The sequence below is a fragment of the Rhododendron vialii genome, chromosome 5a (assembly GCF_030253575.1).
Source record: "Rhododendron vialii isolate Sample 1 chromosome 5a, ASM3025357v1".
NCBI classification, from domain to species: domain Eukaryota; kingdom Viridiplantae; phylum Streptophyta; class Magnoliopsida; order Ericales; family Ericaceae; genus Rhododendron; species Rhododendron vialii.
Genome location: NC_080561.1, coordinates 35,678,082 through 35,696,470, shown reverse-complemented (window position 1 = coordinate 35,696,470; position 18,389 = coordinate 35,678,082). Strand labels below are relative to the sequence as shown.

Genomic DNA, 18,389 nt, shown 5'->3' with positions numbered 1-18,389 from the left:
ATTTAATCCAATTGGGTAGAAAACCCCAATATAAAATAATAAAAGAGTACTTAGGAAAAATCTTAGGCTTTAAAGGCTACTAAGGCTAATAAGTACTTTCATAATAAAATATTGGTACATCATCCCATGGGTAATTAGGAAAATGACTATTTTAATAAAACCCTTGTACTTAGTTGAACGAATAACTCTTTACCCAATGGATAATAAATCCTCTAACATTTATTGTCCAATGGACAATAGCTACTAGGAAACTTTTATAGTAAAATAATCAAAAAATATCTTAAAGTAATTTTATAAAAGTCTATAATAGTACTTTGATCAAATTTTTCATTAAACCTTTTTAATATAAAGAATTGGGTTTCTATTATCCAATGGATAATAGTTCTCCTAACTTTTATCGTCCAAAGGATAAAGAATAAAACTAAAACAATAAAAGAAAATAAATAAGTAATTCTTTAGTCTAGATTTGAAAAGGTTGACTAGTCAAATCAACTTTATTGGAAGGTTCCCTAGTCACATCGGTACTTTATTGGTCAAAAGACTCTATTATCAAAGGGTCACTAACTTCCCTAATGGTCATTACCCAATGGATAATAATTCTCCTTGTGGTTAATAACCAATGGACAAAGAGTACAAGTACTTTTTATTTTAAAATAAAATTTTGAAAGACTACATGTACTTTTAGTCAAATATAATAAAAAGTTTATTGTCCAATGGACAAAAATTACCCTAACCATTATGGACCAATGGGTAAAAGCAAAAGGTTCAAAAGTTTCAAAAGATTCAAAAGGTTCAACTAATAACTAGGTAAGTTGGTTGCTCGGTTCCTCCAAGTAGTCAGTTAGAAACTAACTAAATTGGTCATGTAGGTTTCTAGTCGAGAGTTTTAACAAATGACCAAAATCTAACTACGACGGAATTTAACAAGAAATCATATAGCCACTCAAGAGAAAATAAGTAATTCAAATAAAATTCAAATATTTAATAAAATTTTTATTGACTAAAATTCAGGGGCGTTACAGTCTCCAACTCCTATCTGATAACCGAGTTTGATCGCTCAGACTTTAGGTTAGTTGAATGTCGAGCCCCTGACCGTGGTGAGCCAAATAGGGTAGGCCGAACCTTCTCATGTCTTCTCTTTTCTTTTACTGATGCCGAACCTTCTCATTTTGCACGGACCAATCGCGGGAGGTTCGGTACTCGCTTGGAATGGGCACGAGCCGTTATTTCGGCCTGCTACACATTCCAAAGTACCTATCGCGATCTTTTGAACATAAGAAAAACTCAAAAAATGGATTTGGATAGTAATTGATTTTTGGAGGTATTAATGACCAAAAGTCAAAAATTTTTACTTTTTCCGATTTCTCTCGTCGGGACTAACCAATATCACATAAAAATTTGGTGTTAAAATTAATAAACGTGAAAAAAATTTGAATAAAGACAAAACCAAAAAATTATACTCCCTCCGTCCCTTTTTTTGTGTCCAGTATTCCATTTTGGGTTGTCCCTTAATAAGTGTCCATTTTGTAAAGTTAGGGGAGTAAAAGTTGGTGTATTGTCTATTTTGTCCCTAAAAATAGATTTTATTTTGAAAAGTTAGTGAGTAAAAGTGTAATGATGATGAGTAAGTAGGGAAAGTGGAGGAAAAAGTTGATGTGAAAGGTGTAATGATGATGTCTTTTTAATAAGTTGGAGTTACGAAGCAGGACACTTAAAAAGGGACGGAGGGAGTAGTATATAATATACAACTTATTCATTAGTGTGAGCAACCCCTTATTCTATGTGCAATTCATTACCTTCTCTCAAATAAAAACATTTACATACATTCATCTGCAAATTAAAATAACAGAACACTATATCTTAGAATGTGCAATTGTTAAACTAAGGACCCAACAAATTATAACAACCGAAGAATAATTTAATTCACAGTGAAGATAAGATAGTTAATTAACAAACAAACAAAGACACCCTATGTATAAAAGAGAACTAAAAATCATGTTCACCCCCTTACATTTCAGTTCAAGCCCCTAAATTTTCAATTCTTTTTACTATATTCGTATACAAAACCGTAAACACAAGGAAATATAAATGGCTTTAATTGGACTTTCCTCAAACGGGCGGGGAATTAGACCTTCCTGATTAATCGAAGTGTACGTAAATTGGTTCAGACATTTGAGTTGTAAATATAGAAACTTTATATCCATCTCAAAACCAATTGGCAATGAGTGGAGAGGTCCCAGATGTTATTAAGTGATCACCCATTCCACTCCCAAGCAATGTGGGATAAACCAATTGGCAATGAGTGGAGAGGTCCCAGATGTTATTAAGTGATCATCCATTCCACTCCCAAGCAATGTGGGATAAACCAATTGGCAATGAGTGGAGAGGTCCCAGATGTTATTAAGTGATCACCCATTCCACTCCCAAGCAATGTGGGATAAACCAATTGGCAATGAGTGGAGAGGTCCCAGATGTTATTAAGTGATCACCCATTCCACTCCCAAGCAATGTGGGATTCAATTCCTTAACATCCCCCCTCACGTGCAGCCGCGTTTGAGGTCTGTCACGTGTGGCCACTTTTGGGTCCTATCATCGTGCAGCCTTTTTGCTGGTCTGTCATCGCGGGGTGTGAATTGTGAATTTTATAAAATGTGGGGTGGAACGGCCCCCGCTCTGATACCATATGGAAACTTTATATCCATCTCAAAACCAATTGGCAATGAGTGGAGAGGTCCCAGATGTTATTAAGTGATCACCCATTCCACTCCCAAGCAATGTGGAATTCAATTCCTTAACAGTAAAAAGGCCCAAGGGGTTTGACCACAGGTTCCATTCCTACGAAAGCCAAATATTTCAAACATTAGGGTCACTGGGGGTTATCCTTGATCTTTGCTTTCAGGGTCCTGAAATTAGTCGAGGTGTTCGCAAACTGGCCCGAACCTCCGGTTATAAAAAAAAAATATAATAATAAAAGTGGTGGGTTCATGCATCTAGAAGTACTACTAGCCAGCCCACTCCTTCACCCTGAAAGAGTCTTAGATGATAACGGCGGTTTGATACTGGCACTACCAAAAGTTGAAACAAGGACATATATATAATTATATATGCATCACTAAATCTTCATGCAGGTTCATTTGGGGAAGGTCTTAAAAATGAATAGTTAAATCAGTCTTGCTATTGTCAGTCCAGTAGATTGACGATAAACATACTAGAAGACAAGAAAAATACGTATTTTAATGTACTTTATACACCTTTTAATACATATTCACACACTTACCATTGTTAGCGCATTGGACTGATTTTAGAATTTTCCTAATTAAATTACATTTATGCTTCCTAATTAGACTCTTGTGTGTACTTAAGATAAGTAGTTAAGGTTTATTTATTTTATAATAAAGTGAGAAATCTTGAAATGGGCTAATTTTGGGGTGTTTCCACTAATCTGCAAGTTGTAGACTACAAACTTTTTGCTGTCTTTATTGAATTTTTTTTTTTTGCATTTGTTAGTTTTACGCCAAACTTTTATTTATTATTGGTTCCTCTAGAATTGAGAAATCGGAAAAGTAATTTTTTTTTAATTTTTGCCCAATTTTTTGGAAAATATCCAAGAAGAAAACCAAAAACTGACTTTGTGGGCTTTTTCTTGGATACTATTTCAAAAAATACATGTGTAAAAATCCTACTATGTTTAAGTTTTCGGATTTCTTTGGTATCGTACGTAAAAAGTTGATGTAAAACTAACATACATAAAAATTTATTTGAATAAAGACAAAATAAAAAATTTGTAATCTACAACTTGTTGATCAGTGGAAACACGTACCCCTAACACGTACAATTCTATCTATCTTGTGGTAAAAAAAATAAAGATAAAAAACAAACTTCTAAGACCCCGTTTTGCTTTCTCCTAAAACCTTCTTTTTCAAAAAGGTAATTTCAAATTCAAATATAACGAAAATGAAAAATAATTTTTCAATTTTTTTTGCACCGTTTAAAAGATCTCAATGAGATCTATCAAATAAAATTTATATTGATAGAAAAATTATTTACGAAAAACATAATTTTTAATCTTGAAATCATCTTCTTTTTCAAAAACTTGCTTTTTGGAAAAAGTGGAACGGCCAGCCTGATCCAGTATACACGTTCCTTGAGTCTCGGGGAGACCCTTTTCTACATCCCAAACAAAGTTCCGAGTCAAAAACCCCATTCAAAACCCACTTTTTTCCTTCCTAGAATTATACTTATATATAGGAATCTGGGGTCAATGAATCAACCACCTCCTTTCCTTCGAATCCCACGAGGCCAAATATTCTAAAATTTGAGGCCATTGGAGCGGTTTGTCTGTCGATAATTTTAAAACTCCAAAATTAGTTGAGATGTACGTAAGCTAAATCCGAACATCTGATTAATAAATAAAAAATAAAACAGCAGAGGCTCCTCTCTTTCGCCATCTCTGTCGCTATATATATATATATATATATACTTATAGAGATGATGAGTAACAATATGCTTCTTCATCAATTATAGATACTATTTGTCAGCTTGAAGCTCCCTTTGCTCTTTTACCTTTGAATTCTTAGCAATTCTTGTTAGTTGTCCAATATCCAAGGAAGAAACTGTTGGCGCGGTGCTCCTCTAGTCCTCTTCCCCCTCTTGTAGGACCTCTACCGGCCGGTACCACCTCTGTCTCCGACTTGACCACGTCCACCGCCTCAACAACAGATACACACACATACATCTATATATATATCTTGACACACACATACACACACACAGAGAGAGAGAGAGAGAGAGATGGCAAGCAAAAAGGAACGATCATTAGAGCAAACGCCGACGTGGGCAGTTGCCGTGGTGTGTTTTGTGCTGGTAGCGATATCAATCGTCATTGAACTCCTCATTCACTTACTTGGAAAGGCAAGTCTTTATACTACAAGAAATTATCATGGTATATTCATACTTCATCGCATTTCACAGAGTTTTGGCTCAATTGGGACTTTTTCCCATCCCTTTTTTATTTTTGGTTCGACATTCCGGGTGTTTGTCTATCCGAGCTAGCTTACGCACATCTCAACTAACCCCCTCTCCGGTCTAGTCAAAGGCAAGCCCGGATAAATTGTAATTTGCCATCTCACAAGGTCTTTATAAGCTTGCAGTGGCTAACAAAGAGGAACAAAAAGGCTCTCTATGAAGCACTTGAAAAGATTAAATCAGGTTACTTTTAAATCGTTTTTTTTTTTTAATCCACTGATCAAATGGGTATGACGCAAATTACAAATTAACCCCTTCTCTCTTTCTCTCTCAGAACTCATGCTAGTAGGGTTCATATCGTTGCTCCTAACTGTAGGACAAGGAACCATATCCGAAATATGTGTGTCAGAGGCCATTGGAGCTACTTGGCATCCATGCGATTCCAAGCAAGAGAGTACCAAATACGGCGATGACGATTCCAGCGGTGACGACAACCGGAGAAAGCTTCTTAATTTTGTGGACTCCGGCGAAAGTCATCGACGATTTTTGGCCTCCGCCAAGTATGACGAATGCGCAGCCAAGGCAAGAGATTTTTTATCCGATACTTTGTTCGCATGTTATGCCAATAATATATACTTTCATTTATCTTCTTTCCTCCATGTGGATCTGGTTCTTATTTTTATTTATTTATTTTCATTTTTTGGACAATTTAATTTGGTCGTGCCGTTTGATATTTGCAAGTCAATTGAAACAGGAGATATAATCTAACTAGTCAAAGTTACTATAAGTGATCAATTTCAGGGGCGCAGCAACGTAGGAGGGTCAAGGGTGACCGCAAAAGGAAAAAATACTATTAAAAAGAAGAAAACACGAGTTGAGTTTTGTTCATCCTCCATTTAAGAGGGTGAACATTACCCTCTTTTCTATTGGCTGAAATTGTGTGGATCCTACCACAAAGTGATGTCATACTTACCAAAAAGTGTATTGCATGGTAAGCATGACATCACTTTATGGTGGGATCCACACTATTTTAATCAATAAGAGAGAGAGTAATATTCACCCTTTTTCAAGGAGAGTGAACAAAATTGCACTCAGAAAACACTGACATTGAAATGATCACAAAGTGATGAAATTATCATCCAATTATAATTTGCACCCTTGAGTTATTGGAGTTTGCATCCTACCCCGAATGTTTCAATAATTTTAGGTACCCCAAACAATTACCCCAGAAATGCCTTGAAAAGAGAAATCAATGTGTGAATCTAAACCATTGATTTCTCTTTTGGGGGCATTTTAGGATAATTTGTCAGAGTATGTAGCATTGCTCCGAATTTGTGGTGTATTTATTATCAGTTGAAACTGTAAGCTGATTATTGAACATTTGCAGTTAATTAAAGAAATAAAAGAGGTATAGTGCCCAATTGATTTCGTTATCTAAATGTTTTCGGAAATGGTTTAAATTTTGATCTGCTTTGTTTGGATTGGAATTTGAAATTTTTTTTGAAAAATAGTAGGGGCAATAAGTAGAGAGAGATAGAGAGAGAAATATTGAAAGTAGGGAGAATCTAGGAGGAATCTAGGGGGAATTTTTTGAAAAATTCTTTTTAAGTTGCAAAGAGAACAAAAAAAATGAAATTCACTTTTAGCTAAATGGTTAAACTGTTTAGGCTACAAATGCAAGAATTGAAAGAAAGAAAGGAAAATATGGTAAAATTCACGTTTCACTACCGTTTAAAAGATCTTTCGGGCTTGTAATTCCTAGATGGGTCCTCTCTCTTTTTCATAACTAGAGACGATTTTATTTCAAAAGGCCGGAGGCATTACAGAGATTCCATCACAAGAAACTTGAATGAACCAAAACTATCCAAATCTAGACATGAGCACATTATATATATCGTCTTTGTTTGTTAATGAAGTAAAATGGAACAAGGGGCGGTGTTGTGCACTTCCGTATTGTGCACCATTCAGACCATCTATTTTGGCAATCAATGGTCCGAATTTCAAAGAGTTATTTTAAAATTTGAACCATCAAAAAACTTTTGAACGGTTGAAATTGCACAGCACAAAAGTGCATACAGTACCGCCCCCGAGTTGAGTAAAATGGTAGGGCTGTTCCTTTTTCTTTTCTTTTTTTTTTTGGGATCTGACTAGAGGGCTGTTTGGTTGAACTTTTTCTGGGCAGGGTCAAGTGCCATTTGTTTCCCCATATGGAATCCACCAGCTTCACATTTTCATATTTGTGTTAGCTGTTTTCCATGTGCTTTACTGTATTATCACCTTGGCTCTAGGCAGAGCAAAGGTACTTCGTACTCATCTCTCTCACCATTTATTCAATTCTTCTTCTGATTATCATTTTCTTGAGGTATCTATATATACTCTATGGTAACTATAACAAACTGGTTGGAAATTGGAATGCAGATGAGAAAATGGAAGGCTTGGGAAATGGAAACAAAAACAACTGAGTACCAGTTCACAAATGGTGGGTAAAAAATCCCCGGCAGTGGAAACTGCGGGGGTTTCCGCCACCACCCGTTTATTCTTAGGTCGCACCGTCAATTTATTCTTATAGTCTGTCTGAACCGTTCCTCTTGTAAGATTCGCAGAATAATATATACAAGCAAAATTCTATCAATTTGACTAATTGGACATCAATGATATATCAAAAATTAAATTTTGGTTTATAAAAATAAAATGGACGTGCGGTCTGATTTTAAAGCCGAACTCTCCATGACCGTTGATCAGTATTTACATATCCTAATTAAGGAACTGAAAAGGAGGTTCTTAATTAATTGTATATCTATATGCAGATCCAGAGAGATTCAGGTTCACAAGAGATACATCGTTTGGGAGGAGGCATTTGAACTTTTGGAGCCACTCCCCCTTTCTTCTTTGGACAGTAAGTGTTTTTTGAAAATCAAAATCGTTCATTTTGTGGGTACTCAATACGTCATCCATTCAAAAAGGCATGCTTATTGAACATCGATATCTACTTAAACGAAGTTATAATATTTGTTTTTAAGAGTACTGAATAACTGATCATTCATTGCTTCAAAAGTAAACACAATTTGTACAAGCTTTCACCGATATATCTGATCTGATCAATCTGAGTTCTTACATGGACGATTTTTTTTTGATTTCCCGATTTGTACATGAACGGTTTAAACATTGAGATTAACAATATGAACGCCTCGAATCATTAACCGTAACCATTTTGAGTCGCTTAAGAGGGTTATCACATGAAAGAGGATCGCTGTTCGTTTTGATGCAACACCAAAACTATTTTGCTAGCAAACTGACTGCCCTGCATTATAAAAGAACGCTACTTTCCTGGGGACCCCGCAAGTGGGTGGTGAGATTGGTTCTCCGGAATTAGTCGAGGTGCTTATATGTTGGCCCGGACACCTGAGTTAACAAAAAGAACGCTGATTGAACAAATCAAATTTGGTAATCCGCATTTACATACCAAATTGTAGGCGTGCTTCTTCCGACAGTTCGTCACTTCAGTTCCAAAGGTGGATTACTTAACTCTCCGCCACGGATTTATTAGCGTAAGTACATTAATTATCACCACATTTGATCATGGGTATAGTTAATTAACTGTTATTCATATTAAGGGCTTAAGTATATTTGTTTTTGTGTTTTTTTTTTTTCAGGCACATTTGGGACCACAGAGTCGAACTAATTTTGATTTCCAGCAGTACATCAAGAGGTCACTTGAGGAGGATTTCAAGGTGGTTGTAGGGATCAGGTGCGTCGAAACAAAACCGAAAGTGAAGCGATACGCCAATATATGATTTCACCGGATTATTTCCTCAACATTCCCCCTCACGTGCAGCCGCATTTGAGGTTTGTCACGTGTGGCCACTTTTGGTTCCTATCATCGTGCAGCCTTTTTGCTGGTCTGTCATCGTGGGGTGTGGATTGTTAATTTTTAAAATGTGGGGTGGAACGGGCCCCGCTCTGATACCATGTGGAAACTTTATATCCATCTCAAAACCAATTGGCAATGAGTGGAGAGGTCTCAGATGTTATTAAGTGATCACCCATTCCACTCCCAAGCAATGTGAGATTCTATTTCCTTAACATCCCCCATTCCACTCCCAAGCAATGTGGGATTCTATTTCCTTAACATAAGCAATGTGGGATTCTATTTCCTTAACATCCCCCTTACGTGCAGCCGCATTTGAGGTCTGTCACGTGTGGCCACTTTTGGGTCCTATCATCGTGCAGTGTGGCCACTTTTGGGTCCTATCATCGTGCAACCTTTTTGCTGGTCTGTCATCATGGGGTGTGCATTTGAGGTCTGTCACGTGTGGCCACTTTTGGGTCCTATCATCGTGCAGTCCTTTTTGCTGGTCTGTCATCATGGGGTGTGGATTGTTAATTTTTAAAATGTGGGGGGAACGGGCCCCGCTCTGATACCATGTAGAAACTTTATATCCATTTTAAAGCCAATTGGCAATGAATGGAGAGGTCCCAGATGTTATTAAGTGATCACCCATTCCACTCCCAAGCAATGTGTGATTCTATTTCCTTAACATAACAGTGGTCAGATTAATAATATCACACCTCTCTCGATACATCTATGCACACATTGTGGGATGATATGTCGATCAAATGCATATTTGATGATCCAGATCATAAACATTTAACACAATTAAACACCGGATATTTCAGCAGCTAATTAGATATAAAATCTACTCCGATGCTCTTATCTAGTCAAACGAATGGGCCTCTGTTCTTTTGCACGTTAATTACGTTATAAATTGTAATGTTCGATAATGTAGCGAAACAGCACGTTGACAAGTAAATTGGTCTAATTTTGCAGCCCAATAATCTGGTTCATTGCAGTATTATTCCTGCTGTTTAATACCCACGGTAAGTAAATATTCTTCTCCTAATTTAAATTTGTCCCGAACTTATAGATGTCCGATTAATTATAAGTAAATTCTTGCACGAGGGTAACGGTGTGATTGTATTTACAGGTTGGTACTCCTACCTATGGCTACCCTTCATGCCACTGATAGTAAGCATCATTTCCATCCATTATAATTTTCTCCCAATTTGTCAACATCAAATAAGCACGTCTACGGGTACGAGTATGTCGACACGGCGAAACCTAAAAAATAGTAGGGCATGAGTGCGGCTTATAACAAATGCATTTCTATAAATTAGAGCAATGGATTACAAATAATTATTACACGTCAAATAAAGGATATAGCAAATATTGGGCAATTAGGAATCCATGATAAGATAATAGTTTTACGCCAACCTTAAAGGTGCAACTTAGAGTTTAATGCTATTATACTCTCAGCCGGTACGGATTTAAAAGTATCATGCATACAAATTATTGATACTTGGTAAGTTACGGATACGAGTATGCCGAAATTTTAGAAGTATCCATGCTTATAGCTCAAGGGTCGATAATATTCTAACCGTTGATCTGTCTACTACAGACAATTCTTCTTATCGGAACGAAGCTCCAAGTTATCATAACAAAGATGGGATTACGAATTCAAGACAGGGGAGACATTGTTAAAGGAGCCCCAATGGTCCAACCTGATGATGAACTCTTCTGGTTCAATCGCCCTCGCCTCCTCCTGTATCTCATCCAATTCGTTCTATTTCAGGTATCTGATTTCGCCACTAATAAAAACTTACAATGGAGGCTAGCGCAGGCTGATACGATGAGTTATCAAAAAAAAAAAAAGTTACATTTGATGGATGTCACATTTTTACTAATGTTGGTTGCCTCTTTTTGTTTTATTTTCTATTGCAGAATGCCTTTCAACTTGCTTTCTTTGCTTGGGCTTGGGTATGCTAATAACCAATTACTTATTCACAGCCTTTGCTCTGTATTTTTATTTTTTTTTTGGCCCGAATTATTGCTTCATAATCTTTTTTGTATTCAGTATGAATTTGGCTTGCGTTCCTGCTTTCATGAGAAGTTGGAAGACATAATCATCAGGCTAACAATGGGGTGAGTCTCATTTCAAAATTAGTGGTGCTACGAGTCTACACCCACCGCTCTGTTTCACCGCTCAACATTCTATCGTCTGTCTCGGCAATCAATGGTCTGAATTAAAAAAAAAAAAAACTCTTCCTGATTGAGAGCGATGGGGGGAGCAATAAAAGTTGAGCGGTGGGCGCGGACTTTCTGATTCAAAATAGCTTTATCAATGTTGTCTAATTGCCTAATTGTGGTTCGGTCAGGGTCCTGATACAAATACTCTGCAGCTACGTGACTCTCCCACTCTATGCCTTGGTCACACAGGTGAGATTCTTAAAATAAAAAAAAAACACTCGACTTCAGTTCAATGAATACTCTAAATACGGGCGGATCAAAAAAAAAAAAAAAGAATACTCTAAATACGGGGTCTAGCAACAAATTTCACGTGCTATGAGACCCATGCTTTACAGAAACAAGTCAAAGAAACTCATTGGACCGGACCTTTGGAAGGGTTTTTAAAAAATAGCGGTATCAAGATACATAACTGTAAACAAAGTAATTAAGGCGGCGAAACACAATTGTTCATATTGATTGACACAAAATGGAAATCAGATTTCGTGTCAGCGTCGCGAATTTTTGAACATTGTTGCCAGCGAAAAAGGATTTTCGACTGAATTTTTCTTGGATTTGTTAATTTGTATAACATTCCCAGATCATTTACACTGATGTAATTATTTTTGCATTTTTACCAATCACACAGATGGGTTCCACCATGAAGCCCACCGTCTTCAACGACCAAGTAGCCAAGGCGCTACGAAGCTGGCACCAAACAGCCAAGAAGCATGTAAAACAGAACCGTCACTCACCAGGCATGGTAACCCCGTCGCAGAGCAGGCCCGGGACTCCCCTCCACGGCGCGTCCCCGGTTCACCTTCTGCGCAACTACCGCAGCGAAATCGACAGCATCAGCACGTCTCCCAGGGTTTCCAACTTCGAAAACGTAGTCTGGGAATCCGAAGGTCCACCCTCACGCCACCGTGATAGGCATCGTGACTTGGTGGCTCAGCAGGAGACCGAGGGGGTTCAGGAGTCGAGCTTGGTGACTTCAGCTTCCGGGGATGTACATCTGCAACACGAAATCGACATTCACTTGCCCGATTTCTCATACGAAAATGTACCTAGAACTCGATAGAATACAAGTTAGGTGATGGGGGTCATAGAAGTCGTCATCAAGTATCTGGCAAATGCCTTGTTAATGACTTCGTATTCAGAGAGACTGATTTCTTAAGCAGAAGAGACTACCATGCTTAGATTTTCTGCAACTAGTTTGCATGCTTCGTTGTGCCTACATAATCAAGTTACTAAAACGTACGTTTTTGCCACATACCATGATATGCGCTGACCGAACATAATTTCATTGAATCGTGATATTTGATTTCCACACGCCACAGAAAATTCAAGTCATGATATAGCAACGCTACAAGACGGGAGCAATTTTGTTCACCTTCGCTTTATTCACCATAGGCGATGGTGTATTTTCCCATTCTTGAGTTTCACTTTTTTTTTTTTTACAGTGACTGTCAAAGGTCTCATTAACCACACCAAAGTCTCTTTTTGTTTTTCTGAAAATGAAATGAAACTTCACACATAAATTCACTTCTATAGATAGCGAAATAAAGATTTTTCTTTGAGAAGTATTTAGATAATATTTCATTGTCATTTTTCTAACAGAAAGTCTAGGAAGCAGGATACTGACCCACGACTCAAAACAGGACAGGCCAGAAAATAATTGGGTGTTAAAGGAACAACTACGTGTAAAGACATTAAGATAATTACAGTGCAGATCAATAGTTTCAGAAGTTTTAAGACAAATTACAGTACCTTTATATGCTTTACCAGAATTTCTAGATATTCACAGTTAAGACCCCTTTTGCCTCTTTTGTATTTTGTACTTACATTTCCGCATTTTTAATCTTTTGGACCCCAGTCTAAAATTGGTATCAGAGCCTACAGTACTATTTGTTAATTCAAGTAGCCAAATTATAGATCTTTGTTATTGTTTAGTTTATTATTGTTTATTATCGTTTACTTTTATTGCTTAGTTTGTTATGATTAATGAATTAATTAAGACAATTAGTCCTAATTTAAGTGAGATTAGATCCCAGCAGTCAAAACAAAATATCCAGATTAAAACAAGTTTTCAGCTAATAGAGCAACTTAGCAATAACCTAGATAAAAAATTTAGCTTAGAAGTTAGAGGTAATATAGTAACCAGAAATCAGTTTGAAGAGTTTTCAACAAAATCTCTTGAGCAAACTACCCAGATCTTGGAAAGAATTAGCAGATCCAGATCTTGTAAGCAGTTAGAAAATCTAGATTATTTTAAAGACTTACATTCAGAAATATTAAGAAGAATCAGTAAGTTAGAAGAAAAACAGTTCATAATATCAGAAAAATTGCCCTGCAAACAAGATATAATAGATCTGATCAGTAAGTTAGATGTTACTCAGCCCAAGGATATAGAAACAGAAACCAAAAAATTAGTGGAAAGTCTTAGATTTGAGGTTGACAGAATAAAACAGAACTCAGTTCAAGTTAAAGCAGAAGTGGATAGTAAACTCCAGAAAATAGAGATTCTTTTAGAGGAAGTTAAGAAATTAGCTAATGGAGAATGAATAGTTGTGATAGTTTATTTTATAAAATAGCATTAGAAAATTCGGGAAAAGTTCAACCAGATCCTATCGGATTATCCAGTTTCAAACCAACAGGCAAAACAGACGAAACTATTATTAAGCAAAATAATACAATTATTGAACTCTTGATAAGCCTTAGCCATAGATTAGTAGAGACATCAGAAAAGTTAGACCAGTTGTCTATTAAAGTAGATAAACTCCAGGAGAGAAAAGCTTTAGAAGCTTTAACCTCTAAAATAAATCAGATTAGTATTTCAGCCTCAACCGGACATCTAGAACCTAAAAGATCCAATAGATCTTTGCAGAATCATACCTTTTATTTTAATATATTTGGCACTCCAGATCCAAACAAAGGAAAGAGACCAGAAATTTCTCAATCTTCAGGAACCCAGTAATGGCGTCTAGCAGTAAAACTAAAGTTAGTGGGATTCCTTTGCTAAACAAAGTATTTGGAAAACAGCCAATTGAAGAAAATAGAATAGAAGGAATCATAGACCCAGAAGTTCAGTTGGACAGATTCAGAAATCATAGTTTAGAATTATTAGACCCAACTGTATTATATAGATCACTGAATTTTTTCAATAGAGGAGTCAGAACTTATAATAGCTACCATGAAAAACCAGTCAGTGTTATAACTGAAGATCAGCTAGAAATTTTAGAGATGATTACTCAGAAGAGTTTCAATGAGTTTAAACAATTAAGGTTAGGTCTTATACACCTAGGGTTAATTACTATAGGAATAAAAGGTTTAGCTAGACAAGACTTAGGAACCAAAGTATTGGTTATGATTTTTGATAATAGGTTTACAAATTAGGAACAAGCTTTAATAGGAAGCATGGAATTAGATATGAACAGTAATTGCCAGATTGTTTATTGCATACCAGATTTCCAGATGAGACTTGATGAATTTTACCAGCATATAAAAATAGGAATTAAGGCAAGGAGATATCACATGATTCCTGACGTCCATAACCTTTTAGTATGTGTAAATTTTCTAGGAAAATTGAACAATCACAGTAGCACCAGATACAAACTTAGAACAGATCAAGCCTTAAAAGCTTTAGGTACCAGAGGTATCCAGGTAATAGAAGCCAAAAAACGAGATTCAGAAATGTTATCCGGACTTGAATGGAAAGCCACAAACTTAGTGCCTAAACAGCAACTCAGACCCAGTAACAACAACTTTTATACCAACAATCTAGGAGAAGTTAATCTTAGATTCAGTAATTATATCTCAGCAGGAAGACATTTAGATGTAAGTAGTTCTATTCATACAGAATTTGCCAGGGAACGCAGATGTAGAAACAGAGCATATTTATATGGCATATGAACAGCCTCAGTTCACCCTAGATCAATTAGTTAAATTCAGTGAATCTGACATAATCAGATTAAAAGAACTTTTAGAACCAGCCTATAGGCCAGACTTAGATTATTATGACTACCAGATTTTAGAAGGATACTACACCCAAAAACTTGAGTACGAGCATCCAGAATTAGATGATAGTTCAAAAGTCCAAAGACAATATCTATTACAAAATAATATATTTGTCTTAGAAGAAATTTTTTTAGAATATGATTCCAGTAGAAAGAATAACCTTTCAGTAGAAGATATGTTTTGTCACTCAAACCCTAGATCCAAACATTATCAACCACCAGTTAAGAATACAGAAAGCCATATGGTAGAAATTAAAATGGAAACATATGATAATACTCCACCAGTACTCCCAAATCAAGTATATGAGATGGGAAATATTCCAATCAGTAGGTCTAGAATTGAGCCATCGGCCCAAGAACTAGAATACAGAACCTATGGGAAAAGGTTACCAGTAGATAGAGACATAACTCTTATGGCACAAGCAGGAACATGATTAATGCTAGACATTGCAGCATTTGATCCTCAGTTTCACAAAGCAGTAATAGATAGATGAGAACAAGCTTTAGTTAGAAAACTTTTAGAAATGACCAATTGGCACTCTTCAGCAGAGATGTGGTCATATTGCGAATCATTTTTAGGAGACACAGCAAAAGGAATTGTAGAAGCCTACAAAAGAGATTTTGAAACCCAGTATGCGGCTTTAATAGCCCAAGGACCAAATGTTTACAATTTCACCAGTTTAGTCAAAACCTTGATCATAGGAGCAGATCCTAATAGAGGTAATACAACGAATCAGAATGTAGCTATAAGACAGTTGGAACAGCTTAAGTTACATAAATGGAAATATATAGTCAGTTTTTGTAATGACTTCATAGCCCTTGCATCACGACAGGAAGAGCACTCGATCCAGAAATTAATAATAAATTCTTTAGGAAACTTCCAGGACCTTTAGGAGAAGAAATATGAGAAAAATGGAAGGTTACTAATGAAGATGAAAACCAGCATCTAGGAATTGGCCATAGAATTCAGTTTGTTTTTGCAGTACTAAGAGACAAGTGCACTATACTTGAAATCCAGAAAGGCATAAAGAAAAACAAGTTAAACTTTTGTAGCCAAGTTATATATACTCCCCAACAGTATGGATATGGCAAAGAAAAGAAAAAGAAAAAGAAAAGTAAATTCTACAAATATCAAAAGAAAGCCAGTAAATACCATAAGAAAATAGCACAGACAGGAAAGTATAATTATGGATATAAAAAATATGGCTATTATCTTTGGAAAAGATATAGGAAAAGTCAGTCTTACAGGCAAGCACCTAGCAAACAACAGTTTAGACCAAGACCTAGGAGACATTTTAGGAAAAGAGTTCAACCAACTCAGAACCGTAAATGTAAGTGTTTTATATGTGATTCAGAAGATCATCTAGCAAACAGATGCCCTAATAAAGGGAAAAACCAGAAAAACATAGAGAAAGCAAATCTTATAGCAGAATAAAAAGATTTTGATAATATTGAGTTTATAGAAATAAAATTAGAAGAAAGTGATACTGAATCAATATATAGTTTAATTAGTACAGAACTAGAAGAAATAAATTTCTTAGAAGAATTAGGGGATAATGATAACAGTAGCAGTAGTAGTTCAGAAGATGGACTTCCCAGCTACATACCAGAATATACTTTTATGATTAAAAGTTCTAGTATAGAATGTATACACCAGTGGCAACATAATATAGAACAGGATAGTGAACCTTGCTCAGAATGCAATGGTTATCCTTTAGGTTATTTAAAAGTATATGTGATAAATGTAAGAAAAACATTTGTAAGTATTGTCTTAAAAAGAATCACCAGATAGATAGAGATTTGATAGATTTAAGTGGTAGCATACAGCAACCAGTATTAAATCAGAATTCAAAATTAGCACTCCAAGAAGCCAAGTTAGAAGCAGCCACAGTTAGGTTAGATTTGGATAGAACCAAATTCTAGTTTGAAAAACAGGTAAGTGAATTAGAAAAGAAAGTAGAAATTTTGTCTACAGAAATAGAAACATATAGAATAGAAAATAATAGATTAAGAAACCAGTTATATGAGAAAAATCAGCCCCTAAAATCACTTGAAGTATTTGAAACTATAGAAGATCACTGCAATATTGTTGAGTCGGTCAATAGAATAGGAGAAAACAGTCTTATAGAAATAAATTGTGAGATTTTATTACTAGCTAGAGGAAAGAATCCAGGAAAGATCATAGAAACCAAAGCTATGGTAGACATAGGAGCCAGCAAAAGTCACATTAGTCGTGATCTTATACTAGTTGAATATTTTACGAAACCAGGTTACATAGCCAGAGCAGACCTCATGAATAATACCAGTATTATTTATGATACATGCCTCATTAATAGTAGCATCAGATTTACTAACAGAATCCAACAGCAGCATACCTACCCGTTACCTATGGTATGGATAGGAGAAATCAATCACAGCTATAAGTTTATCTTAGGATTAAACTTTATCGACAGTATGAATGGAAGTATTACATTTAGTAGACATTTTGTCACCTTTCACAAGCGTAATTTACAGGTCGAAACCTTACACGCCCAGCATTTAGAATCAGAGTTGTCAGCTAAGCGTGGTGGACCTACTGACATAGAGGAAAACAGAGAAATAGTAAAGGAAAATAGGATAGTAAAAGATAAGATACATGAAATGTTAAAAGATTTTTCAGAAAAACATTTAGATTCATATGAAGAAACAATAGAAAATAATATTGAAACAGAATGGTTAATGGAAGAAAAGGAATAGTTAATCCAAATAGATTATGATCTAGTAGATTTTAATCAAATAGAATATTCTTTGTCAGTTTTTGATCGCAAAAAGAAGAAGACAGATAAAAAACGATTAGAAGAATTAATTAAGTTGGCAGAAGAAATCCAGATTCTAGGAGAAAATCCAATCAAACATTAGAATAAAAACAAGACCATAGCGCATTTAGAAATCATTAATCCAGATTTTAAGATTAGTACCCAGAAAATTGTATACAGCCCATTAGATGTAGAGGAATTTAGGAAACAAATCCAGGAATTACTAGATCTTAAAGTTATAAAAGAAAGTACCAGCCCACACAGAAGTGCAGCCTTTATGGTAAGAAATCATGCAGAAATCAAAACAGAAAAAGCGCGAATGGTCATAAACTATAAGCGCCTTAATGATAATATTCAGTTAGATAGTTATGACATACCCAGTAAATAACAGCTTATTAATAGTATTCAGGATGCAATAATTTTTAGTAAATTTGATTGCAAATCAGGATTTTGGCAGATCATGTTAGACTAGTCCAGTAGACCATGGACAGCATTCACATGTCCTCAAGGATGTTATGAATGGATTGTCATGCCATTTGGTTTAAAAACAGC

General features: G+C 35.8%; 1 protein-coding gene across 1 annotated transcript; it reads left to right on the top strand.

The window, feature by feature from the left end:
• Positions 1–4,475: 4,475 nt before the first annotated feature.
• Positions 4,476–12,280, top strand: LOC131327010 (MLO-like protein 6). Its single transcript, XM_058359953.1, has 15 exons — positions 4,476–4,911; positions 5,151–5,208; positions 5,300–5,547; positions 7,148–7,264; positions 7,384–7,444; positions 7,773–7,861; positions 8,439–8,513; positions 8,619–8,713; positions 9,794–9,843; positions 9,951–9,991; positions 10,422–10,595; positions 10,745–10,780; positions 10,878–10,945; positions 11,179–11,239; positions 11,676–12,280. The coding sequence occupies exons 1-15, from the start codon at positions 4,792–4,794 to the stop codon at positions 12,105–12,107; spliced, it is 1,725 nt and encodes a 574-aa protein (XP_058215936.1). The 5' UTR covers positions 4,476–4,791; the 3' UTR covers positions 12,108–12,280.
• Positions 12,281–18,389: the final 6,109 nt, after the last annotated feature.